The following is an 18,382-nucleotide window of genomic DNA, read 5'->3' as shown; positions in this document are numbered from 1 at the left end:
ACTTTTATGAAATGTATTTTGTAACATCCTGAATTTTCTACATAGTTAATTATTATTATTTTATATTTATGGAGCTTATTTTATTGGGGATTTTATAGAACATTTTAGAGATTTTTTTTAATAATTTAAATATTTATGAAAAATTAATTTTTATATGAAATTCTATTATTTTTTAGGCCCAGAACAGGTTGTTCCAAAAAGCGGAACAGGCCGTTCCCATAAGCAGAACGGGCGTTCCAAAAAGTGGAACGGGGTTCCAAAATAATAAAATGGCCTAAAATCCTAAGTTAGCAATGGGCCGTTCCAATTATGGTCAATGTGTGTTAAAATCAACCCTAGAACGGGTCGTTCTGATTTTGAGAACGGGTCGTTCTAATTGTAAATTTTGCATATAACGGATGGGTCCAGAACGGGTTGTTCTAGTTTTGATGAGAACGGGCCGTTTCGGCCACCCCTAATGCCTATAAATAGGAGGCTCAAGCTTGATTTCAAATCATACTATTCACTTCTGACTTCTTCTTCTAAACCTTATAAAGACCAAGGGGAATCCAGAGGAAGAGATTAGCAAGATTCTGCTCTAGTTTCAGCTCCTGCTTATCAAGGTAAAGGGGGAGTGAGAAACCTCGCTCGGGGATGTAGGAATAATTGTTGGGTAGTCGGATTGGCCCCTAATCCCTTGCCTGATGTATGTTTCTAGGAACATGAATGTGCTCTGTTTTACTTTCTAATTAATCTGTTGTGTTCCTTGTTGGAGATGATGAATGAATATGTGGTTATTTTGAAAATAGATAAATTTTAATATGAAGTAAAATGCTCTATGAATTCCTGTACGAACCCTATGAGGAACAATTATTACATGACTATGTGAAATATGAACAAATGACATGAGACATGAGAATGGGCTATTGAGATAAGCTATGACTATGAGAATATGAAAAATAATGACATGAGGTAATAAATAAAAGTGAAATGTTGAGTCAATGAAATAGTAAATGTATGACATGCATCATATACATATATAACTCTAGGTGTGCCGCTTATGCCGCATACCAATGATGTAGCAAGCTATGTGATGAAATGACTTATTTCAAGTGTGCTGCTTATGATGCATACCAGTGATGTAATAAGCTATGTGATGTAATGACTTATTCCAGGTGTGCTGCTTATGCCGCATACCAGTGATGTAACAAGCTATGTGATGAAATGACTTCCAGGTGTGCCGCTTATGCTGCATACCAGTGATGTAACAAGCTATGTGATGAAATGACTTATTCTAGGTGTGCCGCTTAGGCTGCATACCAGTGATGAAATGATGTATTCTAGGTGTACCTTGGGTCACCAGTGATGAAATGATGTGATGAAATGATTTATTCCAGGTGTTCCGCTTAGACCGCATACTAGTGATGTACTGAGATATTTTAGGTGTACCTTTGGTCACCAGTGATGTATTCATGAATGAACGTGCCCAGGTATGTTGTTGTGCAACATACCAGTGATGAGAAATGTGAACTTTCGTATGGCACCACATGCATGCATTTATGAGTCAAGTCCATGGCATTGTTGCATGATAAGTGAATGTATATGTATTCTAATGTATTTATAACTTAAGAGTTATGATTGGTGATTTGTAACTTGTGTGGTATTTGTTATGACTTTGTGTGCGTTGCTTAACATTTATTTCTACATCTGAATTAGAGTAAGATGTTTCTCACTCCCTTGTTATTCTTGTACATGTTTAAATTATGTTACATGTGATCATCATCATGAGGATGTTGGTGATGAGACTTAAGGTTTCAGTTGGGCATGCTCTGATAGGATATGTGACATCGAGGCATAACTAGGCTTAGTTTAGGATGTTATTGTTTTAAAAACCTTAGTTTCTTTTCCTTTGTAATTTCTAGCGAAGGTATAACGTAGATGAAGTCTATAGTTGCAGCAATCGAATCCAAGGAGAGTGTATGTTGAGAATTGTAATTTTGAATGTTCTTGATGAAAGGCCAAAGTGTGCATCTTTGTTATATTTTTATTACATGATTTGGAAGTTATAAATTAATTCCTAACTAGGAGGCACTGCCACCTTTACTAGAATTAATCTATATTTCCTTTTTTAGTTTTTTTTATGATTTCTTGAGTTTTGATACTTACATGTTAACTTTTTATGGTTTATGAGTTACGAATGTGAACCTTTTATCTTATGATATTTGAGACATTTTTTTTATCCATGAAAAATGTTATCAACTATGAAAGATTTTATTTACTCAAAAAGAAAAAAAATATTATTATTTACGTTTATTGTGTATTAATGTTGGGTTAAAGGATGTCACATATTTTATTAATAATATGTTTATATTTATTTTAATATTTTAATATATTTATTAGAAGAATTTTTAATATTATTTAGTTAGTAGATATGAGTTTTATTTTTATATAAACGTATGTTATTTTACTAGAAGGGAAAAATATATTTTATATTATTTATCTATTTTATGTGAACTCTATTTTATTATAAAAATGATTTTTAATTAATATTTGGATTATTTTCTATAAGACTATTTTTATGAAAAATATGTTTTATCAAGAATTATGTTTATGTTATTTATTAAAAAGAGAAAATATGTTTAATTATTTTATGAGAAGGGAAGGAGGGATGTAGTGGTCTTTTCTTAAATATTATTATTATTATTATTATTATTATTTATTTTTATTATTTTTAAGAAACACTAGTACAAAATTGACTTTTAAAATCGAGGTTTTAAAATCGGTCATAAGGTAGCCGATTTTAAAAGTGACGCGGTGGCAATTTTGTAAATAATGGCATTACTTTTAAAATCGGCTACGTTATGACCGATTTTAAAAGTCTCTGACGCTACTTTTAAAATCGGCTCTTGAACAACCGATTTTAAAAGTATCACTTTTAAAATCGCTTATTGAACAGCCGATTTTTAAAGTAGCATCAGAGACTTAATCTATACTATCTCCGCTCCCATTCTCCCCCTAGCTCCATTCTCTACTCTTTATCCTCAATAGTTCATATATTCTTCTCTTTACTCTTTCGGGCTCTCATTTGAAGTGTGTAGCTTCTCATTTTCTCGGAAGAATACAACATCAAGGTAACATTCTCGTCTCATGTCTCTTATTTCATTGTTGTCGGGCAAATTTTGAGTCTGAAACAGCCCTAGAACGGCCCATTCTGCAAGCCGAACAGGCCGCACTACAAGTAGTACAGGTCGTTCTGCTTGTAGAACGGGCCGTTCTAGGGCCGTTCTGGGGCCGTTCCAGACTAAAGTTTTAGGCACTGCAAGCAGTTTTAGGCATAATATACTCCAAAGTTCAAACTCCTACATGCAGATATAGGATAATGTTTCATGCATTTACTTTTTATATTGCTATTTAAATAAATTATTAGTTTTTCATTTTTGACAAAATCATGCGGGTTGCCTGGTTTAGGTGGTACAGGTTTAGGTGGTAATTGTACCTATTTGGAAGAAGGATGATGAAAAGGGGGCAGTTCTAAATGCAGCATCATCTGTAAAAGATGCTCTTCAAAGATCTGGGATTAAAGTTAAACTTGATGACTCGGATCAAAGAACTCCTGGATGGAAATTCAATTTCTGGGAAATGAAGGTTTGGTGTTAAACATGAATGGAAATTCAATTTCTGCGACCAAATAATGTTTATTTGAGTTTCTGATTATATTTTACATCATATTTCAAGGAGTTCCTCTTAGAATTGAAATTGGTCCTCGTGATGTGGCTAGTGGAAGTGTGGTGATATCCAGGAGAGATACAATCATCTCTTTTGGAAAGGGCAATTGCATTTCGAGACAGGTTCATTTCTCTACGCTACTTTTAGCTTGTGACTCCTAAACATAACCTTGTCTAACATGCTTTGAATTCTTCAAAATAGTTGCTTCTATTTATTGATATCAGTCACATTAATCATCTCTTTCCTGAATTGAAAAATGTGTTATAGTAGCATAATGTTGGGCTCTGTCAAAACAATGTTGTACTTTGCTTGTATGATTTCCACTCAGAAAGTTCTGTGCATCAATTTTTGCTTCAATAACAGATATGTGGTTTGAGTTTGGGCATGGTTCCAGCCTAAGTTCATATTTTAGGTCACATTTCTTTCAAGGCATAAAATTATTCCCAGGAATCACGTTCTGTGAAGTATTATGCTTAGGAATATTATTCCCTTGATGATTTATTTCTTTAGGCACTTAGTATTTCAGAAAAAATATTTAATTAAAAATGAAAAAATAAAAGTTACTTTGATTACATATATGGTTGATGTAACGACCCGGCTGGCACTACACTCACGACCACAGCGCACCGGAAACACTAGACAGAACAGAACGAGTATATAAATATAGGATCTAGAATATAAATATATACAAAGGTCCCAATCCGACTAGAGTTAGGGTGTACAACACAAAAATACATCCAAAGCCACTATGCCAAGTGGCTGAAACAAACAAAGCATCAAAAGGAGTCAACTCCACCTGCCAGCTACAAATACACCACCTATCCCTGCTCTGCTCCCATACATAGTATGATCATTGCAGTCCAATCACATGGAAACAACAAAAGGGTAAGCTAGCATAAAAAGAAACCACATATAGGAAGATTTAAGTAATAATAACAACTACAATTATCAACACTTCATCAAAATGCATCCCGTCAATTCTTACAGCAAAATCATCCATAAGCATACAATGCGTCGTCACGCATATCAACTCGGAGATCTCCTATAACAACTCAGCCTTACGGCCTACAACAACTCAGCCTTTCGGCCTACAACAACTCGGCCATCACGGCCTACAACAACTCAGCCAACAGACAACATAGTACAACACATCATCTTACAACACATCAACGCATCTTACAACAATATTTCATCTGATACAGTCCAACATCATCAACATCATTATCTACTAGTCACCACATCATATTCATCTATTTCAACTCAACTTATCATAAAATAACATTAACCAGTAAATATTAAAATCTCATCTCCGCGCCCGGCGCACTCGTGGTTGCGCCCAGCGCAGTGCAACCCGAGAGCACCAGGGGACCAGCGCGCCCAGCGTAAGCATGCCCGCGCCCGGCGGGACTCAACCAAAGAGCCCAAGGCTCTCACGCGCCTGGCACAATAACCAATTGCGCCTAGCGCATGCCAGGCAGAGACTTCAAGGAGTCTCACACGCCCGACGTGCCCAACCCCGCGCCCAGCGTGGGGAAGGCAGAGACCTCCCTTGGTCTCGCGCCAAGCGCAATTTGAATTGCGCCCGGCGCCTCCCATGGCAGAGACTCCAAGGAGTCTCCGCGCCCAGCGTGGCCAAAATCGCGCTTAGCGCCATACCAGAAGCCCAAAAACAAGTCACGACTGTCATCGCGCCCAGTGCGGTTCAACCCTCGTCCGGCCTGGGCCATCCAGAGGCTAACATTTTCAAGCACGCCCGGCGCACACATCTTTGCGCCCGGCGAACTTGCCTAAATGTTGCCTTCAGATGGCCACGCGCCCGGCGCGAAGAATTGCGCCCAGCAGGAGTTCAGCAGCAAACCTCATATTTTCGAAAACTCTTCAAGAATCTGCAAAAAAATCAGCAAAACTCCACATGCAATCGGTTCAAATTATCACATTTCCATCCAATAGTCCAAAAATGCTACCTTCTTACACATGCAACAACAGAATGAGAAAATCCCCAATTTCCCCCATAACTCCCAACAACCCCAAAAGCTCCATGATACACCCAAATCAGCCAACAAATCCAACACTCTTAACAACTCAATGAGTTCTCAACCCCATTTCAACCAAAATACAGCAAGAAAGCTAACTTCCCTTACCTCGGTTCAATGGTTTCGAGCTTCGGGAGGAAGAGAATGATGAAGAAGAAGAGGAATGAGCTTGAAGAGAACTTCGTACGACTCAGCTGAGTCCAGCACTGGTATCAGCACCTTGATTCCAAGTGAAAATGATCAGCCAAAGAAGATTGAGGAGAAGAGAGTTTTGAGTGGATAGACAAAGAAAGTGAGTGAGGGTTCGGAGGAGAAAAAAAAAGAGTATGGGGCCTCACAACCTCCCCAACAACAAAAGTTTTCGTCCCCGAAAATAGACTTACTTGGGAAAAGAGACGGGTAACGCTCCCTGAACTGCTGCTCCACCTCCTAAGTAGCCTCACCAGTAGCTGCATCCCACAATACTTTTACCAGAGCAATAGACTTGCCCCTCAGCTCCTTTAGTTTTCAATCAGTTACAGCTACCGGCAACTTCTCAAAAGTCAGGTTCTCCTTCACCTGCACATCATCTAGCTCCACCACATGACTCGGGTCATGAACGTACTTCCTTAGCTGGGAGACATGAAACACATCGTGCAGGTTTGAAAGAGACGGTGGCAAGGCCAACCGATAAGCAACCGGGCCCACACGCTGCATGATCTGATAGGGACCCACGAACCTCGGTGTCAACTTCCTTGCCTTCAGTGCTCTACCCACACCAGAAGTCGGAGTCACCTTCAGAAACACATGCTCCCCTTCGGCAAACTCCAAAGGCTTCCGCCTCTTGTTAGCATATGACTTCTGCCTACTCTGAGCAGTCTTCATCTTTTCCTGAATCATCTTCACTTTCTCCGTGGTCTGTAAGATTAGCTCCGAACCTACCACCACTGACTCACCATCCTGATACCAGCACAGAGGAGTCCTACATTTTCTGCCATACAACGCTTCAAATGGTGCCATCCCAATGCTAGCATGAAAACTGTTGTTGTAGGTGAACTCAACCAACGGTAGAACCTCCTCCCAACTACCCAAGTGGTCTAACACACAAGCCCTAAGCAGATCTTCTAAGGACTGGATTGTCCTCTCTGACTGACCATCCGTCTGTGGATGATAAGCAGAACTCAGCTTCAACTTCGTGCCTAAGGCTTGGTGTAGACTCTGCCAAAATTTGGAAGCGAACCTCGGATCTCGGTCAGAAATAATACTAGAAGGCACCCCATGCAACCGTACTATCTCCCTCACATACAACTATGTCAGTTTTTCCAAGGACCACTTGATGTTGACGGGTAAGAAATGTGCGCACTTGGTCAACCGGTCTACAATCACCCAGATAGCATCACTATTCCTAGCTGACCTTGGCAACCCAACAATGAAATCCATAGTAATGCTATCCCACTTCCACTCCGGAATCTCTATCTGCTGCATCAACCCACTCGGCTTCTGATGCTCCACCTTCGCCTTCTGACAAGTCAGATAGGCCGCCACATACTCAGCGATCTCCCTCTTCATGCCAGGCCACCAGAAAGTCTTCCTGAGGTCTTGGTACATCTTAGTCATACCCGGATGTATGCTAAGTCTACTCTTGTGGCTTTCCTCCAACACAGCTTTCTTCAGCTCAGCATCCTGAGGTAGGCAAACTCTGCCCTTGAACCTCAAGATTCCATCTTCTCCCAATTCAAAGCCAACAACCTTCTCGGTACCCAGCAAACCAAGAAGCTTCACCATCTCAACATCTTGCAACTGCCTAAGTCCAACCTACCTCAACAACTCATTAGTTATGGTGACCGTCCCACAACTAATGTGATCCTGAGCTAACTCCACACCGAGGTTCAAGTCTCTGAATTTCTCAATCAGTTCCAACTCCCTCACCATCATACTCGACATGTGGATGGATTTCCTACTTTGCGCGTCCGCCACAACATTGGCCTTACCAGGATGATACATCAACTGGAATTCATAGTCCTTCAAAAACTCCATCCACCGTCTCTGCCTCATGTTCAACTCCTTCTGATCAAACAGATACTTCAGACTCTTATGATCACTAAAGACGCTGAACCGAGCACCATACAAATAGTGTCGCCATATCTTCAAGGCAAAAACAACAGCTGCCAACTCCAAGTCATGAGTGGGATAATTCCTCTCATGATTCTTCAGTTGCCTTGAAGCATATAGGCCACCACTTTCCCGTGTTGCATCAACACACACCCAAGACCCTGGTGAGAAGCATCACAATACACATCAAAGGGCTCACCAGAATCCGGCAACACCAACATAGGAGAAGTAGTCAACCTCCTCTTCAACTCCTCAAAACTCCGCTCACAGGCTTCTGTCCAAATGAACGACTGCTCCTTTCTTGTCAGCTGGGTTAGAGGCGCTACTATCTTGGAGAATCCCTCAATGAACCGTCGATAATAACCCACCAAACCCACAAAGCTCCGAATGTCAGTGACAGTCCTCGGACGCCCCCACTGTAACACCGACTCCACCTTAGCCAGATCAACAGCAATCCCCTCAGCTGAAATCACGTGACCCAAGAACTTCACTTCATCCAACCAGAACTCACATTTTGAGAGCTTAGCATACAGTTGTTTCGCCTTCAAAATCTCCAGCACCAGCCTCAAGTGCTCTCCATGCTCTTCCCGGGTTCTTGAATAAATCAAGATATCATCAATGAATACCACCACGAATTTATCCAAGAATGGCCGGAAGATCCTGTTCATGTAATCCATGAACACTACAGGGGCATTGGTCACACCAAACGGCATCACGACATACTCATAGTGATCATACCTAGTCCTGAAAGCAGTCTTCGGTATGTCACCCTCCTTCACCCTAATCTGGTGATAGCCCGACCTCAGATCGATCTTAGAAAACACCGATGCTCCCCTCAGCTGATCCATCAAGTCATCTATCTGTGGCAGTGGATATTTGTTCTTAATGGTCAACTTATTCAACTGCCGGTAATCTACAGAAAGTCGACTACTTTCATCCTTCTTTTTCACCAACAACACAGGAGCACCCCACGGCGAAACGCTCGGTCGCACCAACTGCTTCTCCAATAGGTCCTCCAACTAACCCTTCAACTCAACTAACTCAGCAGGAGCCATCCTATAGGGAGCCACTGACACTGGCCCCGCACCTGGAACCAGATCAATGCTAAACTCCATCTCCCTGACAGGAGGCAACTCAGGCACCTCATCAGGAAACACCTCAGCAAAGACTCTCACCACATCTATCTCAGAAATGACCTTCTCAATCTCCACGCTCATCATAGCAAGTAGAAGGCAGCACTCCGCTCCATCCCTCAGCATTGATTCAGCTTGTCCAGCTGAAACCAACAACTCATCCTCTTCCTGTGGAAAGATCAACCGCCTATTGGCACAATCTATAAGGATACGATTGGCAGATAACCAATCCATCCCTAAGATTATGTCAATATCAACCAAAGGCAAACAAATCAAGTTTTACCTTGTACTTCTTCCCATTCATAACAATAGGGCAGTTAGCACACAGCTCAGAAGCAACTACTGAAGCAGATGCGGGCGTCGACACTAGCAGTCTCAACCCCAAGTCACACACAGGCACACCCAACACAACAACACAAGCATAGGAAATAAAAGAATGGGAAGCCCCAGAATCAAACAAAAGCATCACATCCTTACCAGTAGCCTTGCCCTTCCCCTTCACCAAGTCAGAAGAAGTCGAAGCCTCAGCACCCATCAAAGCGAACACCCTACCAGCTGTAGTGGGTCTGTCACCCCTCTGAGTCTCATCCTTTGCACACTACTCCTCTGAGTATCAGCTCTCTGCGCATCACTCCTCTGAGTACTCCTCTCCGGTCTACTCCTAGTGGGACAGTTGAAAGACACAAGGCCCATCTGCTGACATCTGAAACACCTGCTCTCAGTGTGTGGACAATCCCTGATCAAATGGGATCCACCACACCTGTAACACCTAAGGGCAGCACCTCCACCCTGTCCTCCTCCTCTGGTAGTCTCAGCAGGCTGCCTGATGACAGGACCCCCTTGTTGTGGCTGGGGCCTATCATACGGCTTCCTCTAACTTCCACCTCCCCTCTTGGACCCAGCTGATCCCTCAGTAGCTCTGATCACACGGTTACCCCCTTCCAACCTCTCCACAATCTTTGCCTTCTCTACTAAGGCAGTGATGGCCATAGGCACCACCACCTTCTTCAACTCATACTTTAGACCCTCAGCAAACTTTCTACACTTCCAGGCCTCAGAAATAGCCTGTGAATAAAAACGAGCCAAATGCTCGAACCTCATCGCATACTCCGATACAGATAGCCCTCCCTAGTGTAACCGCATGAACTCTGTAACAGCCCAATTTTCACTGGGCCAAGGGCCCAATTAAGGTGGATCAGTAGCCCGGAACGGGCCATTCCAAAATTGGAACGGGTCGTTCCAAATGACTAAATATACCTATGTTTGATTGCCCAGAACGTGTCGTTCCAAAAGTGGAACGGGCCGTTCCAAATGATGAAAATGAACCCATTTTTAAGTAGCAGAACGGGCCGTTCCAAAGTAGAAAATTTGCCTATTTGGGTTGTTCCAGAACGGGCCGTTCCCAAAGTGAAACGGGCCGTTCCGGAATAAGAAAAATGCTTAAAATATTTTAGTTGGAACGGGCCATTCCAGTGGAAAATTTTGTGTATACTTGAAGGTTCTGGAACGGGCCGTTCCGCTTTCAGTACAGGTCGTTCCGGTAAGTGAGCCAGAATTCTTATAAATAGGCCCTCATTTCTCTCATTTTGACACACCTTCTCTTCCTTCTCTCTTATGCTCTTCTTTCCTCTTCTTCTCTCTAAAGACCAAGAGGAACTCAGAGGATGAGGTTCTGCCCCAGTTTTAGCCCCGGTCCTTGTTTAAGGAAAGAAAGGAGGAGGTTATGCCCTAGTTCCTATTTATCCAGGTACGGGAGAAAAGAAGATTATTTATATGTAGGGTTACATGAGAGAATTGGGTAGAGGAAGAGCCCTTAGGGTTATGAATAATTTTATAATTATTTCTGTTTGGAGAATTAATTGTCTTATGTGATTCTATATATATTTAGGACTACGAATATATGTTTAATTTGTAAAAATGATGCTCTGGGAGAGAGAACAAAATTATAGAAAAGTGTCTGTAAGTTAGGTTGTGAAAATTGGATGATTTCTGTTTGAGGAATTGAGGATCTCATTAGATTTTGTATGTGTTGAGGATTATAAATATGCTAATAATTTGTAAGAATGATGATCTGGGAAAGAGAACGAAATTGTAGAAAAGTGCCTGTGAGCTAGGTTTTGGGACAATTGGGGATTTTACTATTTATGTTAAAATTATATTAAATTGATAATTCTATTGTTTATTATATTAATTTATGAATGTTATTGTTATATTATTTAATAAGAATTGATGATCTAGATGTGAATTGCTTGAGGGATGTGTAAACCCTTATTTTGTTAGACTTATCTGTTGAGTATGTGATATGGAATTGTGTATGTGATATGAAATCGTGATATGAGATGAGATGTTGTATGGACATGATTAAGAATGTGATTGCGATGTGTTTCCTCACACTAATGACTAGGGATGGCACGGCCCCTGGGTAAGTGGTGCTACAGGGAGTGCGTGACCCTAGCATGGTGTGGGATGAGTAAGACAGTTAACACACATCACTTATGTCGATTATGGCAGCCCTGGCATAGGGTTAATTGCAAGAGACTGTATGGATTGTAATGTGATTGTGGTTCCTCACACTCATGCTTCAGGGACGAGCGTACTCCTGAATGATCAGGGATGATACGAACCCTAGGTAGGTGATGCTTCAGGGACGAGCGTACTCCTGGATGATCAGGGATGATACGAACCCTAGTATGGTGTGGGTTGAGTGAGGCAATTAACCCGTATCACTTGTGTCAGATGTGGCGAGGTCTTAGCATAGTGTTAATTGTAAGATTGGCTTGAATTATGGATGTGGAAATGATATTGTTAATCGTAAAATTGTGTGGATTGTGATGGATTGATAAATTATGATACATACTTGTATATATATGAATTATGATTTCATTATGATGTGGTTGTATGTACTTTGCATGTAGATATTTTCTTTTCTCACCGTATAAATTGTGGATGTTTTAGGTGAGTAAGATCCGGTTACGAGTGACATCTAGAATGCCAACAGTTAAATTGTGGGTATGCTCTGATATTGTGACATCGGGACAGAGGATTTTTAGGACATAGATTTTATATGGATTTGGAATTGTAAATCTGATTTTGAAAACAATTTGTAAACTTTCAAGTTTTATTTTCAATTATTATGTTGGTTATTGATAAATGAATATGAAGGTTTTATGTGAACCCTTTTACCAACGTTAAAAATTTTATTCTTTAGTTTATTTATATGATTATATTTATATATGTATTGGGGTAGTAAGGGTGTCACAAACTCCGCCTCCTTGGCGTGCCTCACGCTCTCCGGGAAATATTTTTCCATGAACATTGTCCTAAAGCACTCCCAGTCAACTGTAACTCCTCTCGCCACAAGCATCTGATAAGTGCCCCTCCACCAATGTTCGGCCTCTCCTACAAGCATATACACAGCATATGCCAACCTCTTCTCTGGAGAACATCCCAGAACGACAAAAATCTTCTCCAACTCACATATCCAACCTAAGTTCAGATTTTAGGTCACATTTGTTTCAAGGCATAAAATTATTCCCAGGAATCACGTTCTGTGAAGTATTATTCTTAGGAATATTATTCCCTTGATGATTTATTTCTTTAGGCACTTAGTATTTCTGAAAAAATATTTAATTAAAAATGAAAAAATAAAAGTTACTTTGATTACATATATGGTTGATGTAACGACCCGGCTGGCCACTACACTCACGACCACAGCGCACCGGAAACACTAGACAGAACAGGACGAATATATAAATATAGGATCTAGAATATAAATATATACAAAGGTCCCAATCCGACTAGAGTTAGGGTGTACAACACAAAAATACATCCAAAGCCACTATGCCAAGTGGCTGAAACAAACAAAGCATCAAAAGGAGTCAGCTCCACCTGCCAGCTACAGATACACCACCTATCCCTGCTCTGTTCCCATACATAGTATGATCATTGCAGTCCAATCACATGGAAACAACAAAAGGGTAAACTAGCATAAAAAGAAACCACATATAGGAAGATTTAAGTAATAATAACAACTACAATTATCAACACTTCATCAAAATGCATCCCGTCAATTCTTACAGCAAAATCATCCATAAGCATACAATGCGTCGTCACGCATATCAACTCGGAGATCTCCTACAACAACTCAGTCTTACGGCCTACAACAACTCAGCCTTTTGGCCTACAACAACTCAGCCTTTCGGCCTACAACAACTCAGCCATCACGGCCTACAGCAACTCAGCCAACAGACAACACAGTACAACACATCATCTTACAACACATCAACGCATCTTACAACAATATTCATCTGATACAGCCCAACATCATCAACATCATTATCTACTAGTCACCACATCATATTCATCTATTTCAACTCAACTTATCATAAAATAACATTAACCAGTAAATATTAAAATCTCATCTCCGCGCCCGGCGCACTCATGGTTGCGCCCAGCGTAGTGCAACCCGAGAGCACCAAGGGACCAGCGCGCCCAGCATAAGCATGCCCGCGCCCGGCGGGACCCAACCAGAGAGCCCAAGGCTCTCACGCGCCTGGCGCAATAACCAATTGCGCCTAGCGCATGCCAGGCAGAGACTTCAAGGAGTCTCACACGCCCGGCGTGCCCAACCCCGCGCTCAGCGTGGGGAAGGCAGAGACCTCCCTTGGTCTCGCGCCCATCGCAATTTTAATTGCGCCCGGCGCCTCCCATGGTAGAGACTCCAAGGAGTCCCCGCACTACTACAAGATGCATATTTTACATCGGTTCTCTAAAGTCATCTACATCGGTTCTAAAACCGATGTAGAATAGAGCGATGTAAAAAATGTATACATTTTTACATCGGTTCTGAAAAACCGATGTAGATTTAAGCATAAATTTACATCGGTTCTCTTGACAACCGATGTAGATTTAAGAATAAATCTACATCGGTTCTCTGAAGAACTGATGTAAATTTATGCTTAAATTTACATCGGTTTTACCGAGAACCGATGTAGATTACTTTTTTTTTTTTTTTAAATTTGGTAATGAAACTGGGACAAACAATTCCACTAAGTCAGAATTTTTTCACTCGACTCAAAATTGAGCAATTGCAAGCCAGATGCCTGAAAATTAAAATCTAATCAAGTAACCAACACTGTTCTTTCCTAGAAGCAAATTTTCCCTTAGCAGTAGTTTAAGCAAATCCTTATTAACTCCCCTTGACCACATGGTTCCCACCAAGCACAATAGGTGCTTTCGTCAGTATTCAAACCAAGCTCAAAAAGAACGTTCAATGGGAATTGGGAACCAAACTTTTTGACTTGTGTTCAGGAAGCTTCTATACCAGCATATAGCATCTGATCATTCAATATGTATAATATTGAATTGAAGATGTCTTTATTTTTTAAAATAAACTAATTTTAACATTATTTTAATCTAAGTTAATCCTATTTTGAATTTAATTTTAAATTTTAAATTTTAACTCACCATATCAATATAGATTGTGCCTTGATTTTAATAATTTTTCCATAGTTTCCTTAATTATAAAATCATATCTCTTTAATTTTCACTATTAAATATAATAAATTATTCACTATTAATAATAAAGACATACTCTATTCTCTTTAATTTATTTTTATTTAAAAATACCCATGCAATGCACAGAAAACTTGCTTCTGTAAGTAGAAAGATTTCTTCTCGGTATTGGAAATTTATTCTTTCTCCTAGAACACAATTCATTAATTAGAACACAGCTAGAGATAGCAGAATGAAGCTTTGATAAAAAATAAATCAAGATTAATCTAATCTTTCTAAAGTTAAAAGCTATATCCTCTCTATAAACATAACAAAGCTTATGACAGATTATAATGCAAATAGAAGGTAGGAAACTAATAATCACCTGATTGCTCTAAATGATCATTAAAATCTGAGCAAAGTAGCATGTTCTGCATTTTCACATGGTGCATTAAGTCAAAATAGAGATAAACAACAGTTGTATCAAGATTTCAAAACATAAAACTAGAATATGGGCCTGTTTGGATAAACTTCACTATAAGCACTTCTAGGAGGAAGAAATAAGAAAAAAAATTGAAATAAGTTTCTCTATAAGCTAAAAGTAACTTATGTGTAAGTGTAAGTAAAAAATAAGATTTTGGAGAATCTAATTGGAGAGAACTTCTACAAATCAAATTATAATTGAGCATATTTTAGTTAATGGAGAAACTTGTTTCATTTTTCCTTCTCATTTTTCACTCCTAGAAGTTCCTTTAAAGAAGTTTACCCAAACAGACTCTATATCATGTTGCAAGATTTACAGTACTAGACACAAACCTCTCTAACACCCTGAGACACACTTTGGACCACATCTGCAGGATATGAAAATAATTAAATGTTCAGCACTTTATACCATTAATAAAATAAAGAAAATGAGAGAAGTTTTCAAATGTGAAAGAAGGCCAAGGTGTTACAAAATGAAGAGAGTTTTGTTTTCAGCTGCATTCCAATGGACAAAAACTGTTGTGCTGATGATATCACATAACCACAGTAAAGTTAACCAATTTCTCTTGCTGATAACACTTAGTTCTACATTGTCATTAGAATTTTTCCAACAATCATAGTAGTGTCTTAATAAAGATAGACAACCACGTTAAATTAATTAGCTTTTGATAACTATCTCCACCCTTACTCTCTTCCATTTGCAATCCCAATTTCAGTTATAATCATGACAAATTAAAATTATATACACAAATGAAATAAAATATTACAATGCATCATAACTAATTAATAAAAAGATATGTTTGAACAAAACAATATAATAACATGATAAAGTTATAATTCATTGACATTAAAAACTATCATCCACCTAAAGCCGAATAAACAACAACAAAGGGGAAAAAACAAAAAAAAAACAAAAATTAAGTTATCACCGAGATAGTCTTTTTGTTTTTTTTTTGGGTAGGTAATTAACAATTCTCTAAAAGGCTTCTGAAAAACGAGGAAACAAAAATTAGATAAAGTTAAATTCGTAAAAAGAGATCATTATGCTAAACAAAACAATGACATCTACCCCTGATACTGTCCTCGTCCATATTACTATCTCTGTCACCCTGCATCAATTTCACCTCCAACTTGATGAATGTTCCTTTTCTTCAAAATAAGGGTTTCATATGTTCTTCAAAGAAATAATAAATAATTAAGATTAATGATCATCATAAAATTAAGAGATCACAAGCAAAGAAGTTAATCATATAATGAAGTAAACACTGAAAACATATGGTAAAATAATCATCACATGTACAAAATGCACAAGAACAGATTTCATATAACACCTTATCAAATCAAATGTGGTTGATGGAAACTTCTGTAAAAACTGGTTAACCACCCTTACATCCTCAGCAGATACAGAGAAACATTCATCCACTGTCTCTTTAACCGGCTTTAATCTAACAAGGTTAGGGAATTGAATTTCCACTAAACTAGAATTTGATAGAACCTACTATATCAGAAAGAAGTGGAAACATATTTTAGTGAATCTTTAGATATATATGAAAAAACTAACAGGCAATATTCTGAAGTAAACATGCAAATATTATAGAAACAATACAAAAATCAAATGAAAATGAACTTACATCTGAAATAGACTTAAAGGTAGCCATCGAGGTTGTCATTTTATTTACATTAGAAAATAGTTGCAACCAGTTTAGGATGATTGGAGAATAAATATCAGAATACGTGTCAATATGTACTTCTTCAAGGAATGTAAGATTGCATGTGGAGGAGAGTTGGTGAGAAGAGGAAAAATCAACGTCAATGATACTAAGAAAACTAAGTTTTGGAGCAGACAGCTGAATATGGTAAGAATCCACTTCCTTCCAAGTATGCAAGCTCAAACTAGAAATGTTAGGATTAGATATGCGTAAGACTTTAACATCCTTAGCCAAACAAAAATTTCCAAGGACCAAAGTATTCAACAAAACACATGTTGAGAAGGGCTCAGCAAAGTCATTGCCATCACTTGTAACAAAACACACATTTTGAAGAAACAAAGATTTTAATGCTGATAAGTGCAGTGATTTAGGAAGGTTCCAATTAGGGCGAAAATCAGGAGTATTAAGGTGAAGAGAAGTCAAAGAGGGAAAAAAATGGAAGGGAAAAACTACTCAACACGATCAGAATATGAAGCTATATGAATATTCAAGTGCTGAGAATTGTGCAACCTAGCATATTCCTCCTCCTGGAGCTTGAGGGAGATGTCGCGAACGGGACTTTGTTGTCGTTCATCTCCACCACCACCCACACCACCGGCGGCGGCACTTTGTTGCTGGAAAACCAAGTCCTCGGGGGGTTTGGGCTCCTCGGCCTTCCTGGAGTGCTTGCGAGCCGAGGCGGGCTGGAGCGGCGGGTCGGGACTGTTCTTGCTGGCCCGCGTCCGGCCAAAGGAGGCGGTGCGGATCTCGGACTGGGCCTTCATGATGAAGGCGAACTCACGCTTGAGGCCGCAGCGAACCCTAGAGAGCAAGACGAACTCGTCGGAATCGGTGTCTTTGGCCATTGATTTGACGAAATCACGGAAGGTTGGAGAAGGGAGGGTCGAGGGTTAGGGAAAAGACGGGTTTGGTTGAAGACGAGAGAAAGGGAAGAATGTTGAGAGGCGCTGAAGGCATTATTGCTCATCACTTCTACATCAGTTAAAAGGAAACCCAATGTAGAATATTTCATTTTTACATTGGTTTTAGGAAGAACTGATGTAAATTTGATTATATTTTTCACTTAATTACAAGTTTGTCACTGCATATATTTTTTACATCGTTTTTTGGGCAATCGATGTTAATATAGTAATGTAAAACAGTATTTTCCTAGTAGTGTCGCGCCTAGCATGGCCAAAATCGCGCTTAGCGCCATACCAGAAGCCAAAAACAAGTCACGACTGACATCGCGCCCAACGCGATTCAACCCTCGCCCGACGTGGGCCATCCAGAGGCTAACATTTTCAAGCACGCCCGGCGCACACATCTTTGCGCCCGGCGAACTTGCCTAAATGCTGCCTTCAGATGGCCACGCGCCCGGCGCGAAGAACTACGCCCAGCGCGAGTTCAGCAGCAAACCTCATATTTTCGAAAACTCTTCAAGAATCTGCAAAAAAATCAGCAAAACTCCACATGGAATCGGTTCAAATTATCACATTTCCATCCAATAGTCCAAAAATGCTACCTTTTTACACATGCAACAACAGAATGAGAAAATCCCCAATTTCCCCCATAACTCCCAACAACCCCAAAAACTCCATGATACACCCAAATCAGCCAACAAATCCAACACTCTTAACAACTCAATGAGTTCTCAACCCCATTTCAACCAAAACACAGCAAGAAAGCTAACTTCCCTTACCTCGGTTCAACGGTTCCGAGCTTCGGGAGGAAGAGAATGATGAAGAAGAAAAGG

The 18,382-nt window shown here is 39.8% G+C and overlaps 1 protein-coding gene across 8 annotated transcripts; it reads right to left on the bottom strand.

Moving 5' to 3' along the window:
- Positions 1–12,695: 12,695 nt before the first annotated feature.
- On the bottom strand, positions 12,696–17,540 carry LOC109793441 (uncharacterized). Of its 8 annotated transcripts, XM_083067818.1 has the most exons (7): positions 17,158–17,540; positions 16,570–16,831; positions 16,270–16,433; positions 16,008–16,112; positions 15,272–15,306; positions 14,841–14,886; positions 12,696–12,883 (listed from the first exon to the last, which is right to left on the bottom strand). In XM_083067818.1, the coding sequence occupies exons 1-4, from the start codon at positions 17,490–17,492 to the stop codon at positions 16,043–16,045; spliced, it is 831 nt and encodes a 276-aa protein (XP_082923944.1). In that variant the 5' UTR covers positions 17,493–17,540; the 3' UTR covers positions 12,696–12,883; positions 14,841–14,886; positions 15,272–15,306; positions 16,008–16,042. The 8 variants fall into 8 exon arrangements, 4 of the variants coding, with proteins under 4 accessions (XP_082923944.1, XP_082923943.1, XP_082923945.1 ...); XM_083067817.1 differs by having other exon boundaries at positions 15,272–16,112; XM_083067819.1 differs by lacking the exon at positions 16,008–16,112.
- Positions 17,541–18,382: the final 842 nt, after the last annotated feature.

The sequence above is a fragment of the Cajanus cajan genome, chromosome 2 (genome assembly GCF_000230855.2).
Source record: "Cajanus cajan strain Asha chromosome 2, NIPB_CcT2T_4, whole genome shotgun sequence".
NCBI lineage: Eukaryota > Viridiplantae > Streptophyta > Magnoliopsida > Fabales > Fabaceae > Cajanus > Cajanus cajan.
Note: the sequence above shows the minus strand (reverse complement) of the source record. Positions and strands in the feature narration are given on the sequence as shown.

Coding starts and splice junctions, on each gene's coding strand:
- LOC109793441 (XM_083067817.1), bottom strand. CDS start 17,492: ATGGCCAAAGACACCGATTCCGACGAGTTCGTCTTGCTCTCTAGGGTT. Junction 16,434..16,569: donor CCTTTAAGTCTATTTCAGAT/GTAAGTTCATTT, acceptor CTGATATAGTAG/GTTCTATCAAATTCTAGTTT. Junction 16,113..16,269: donor ACCACATTTGATTTGATAAG/GTGTTATATGAA, acceptor ATTTCTTTGAAG/AACATATGAAACCCTTATTT.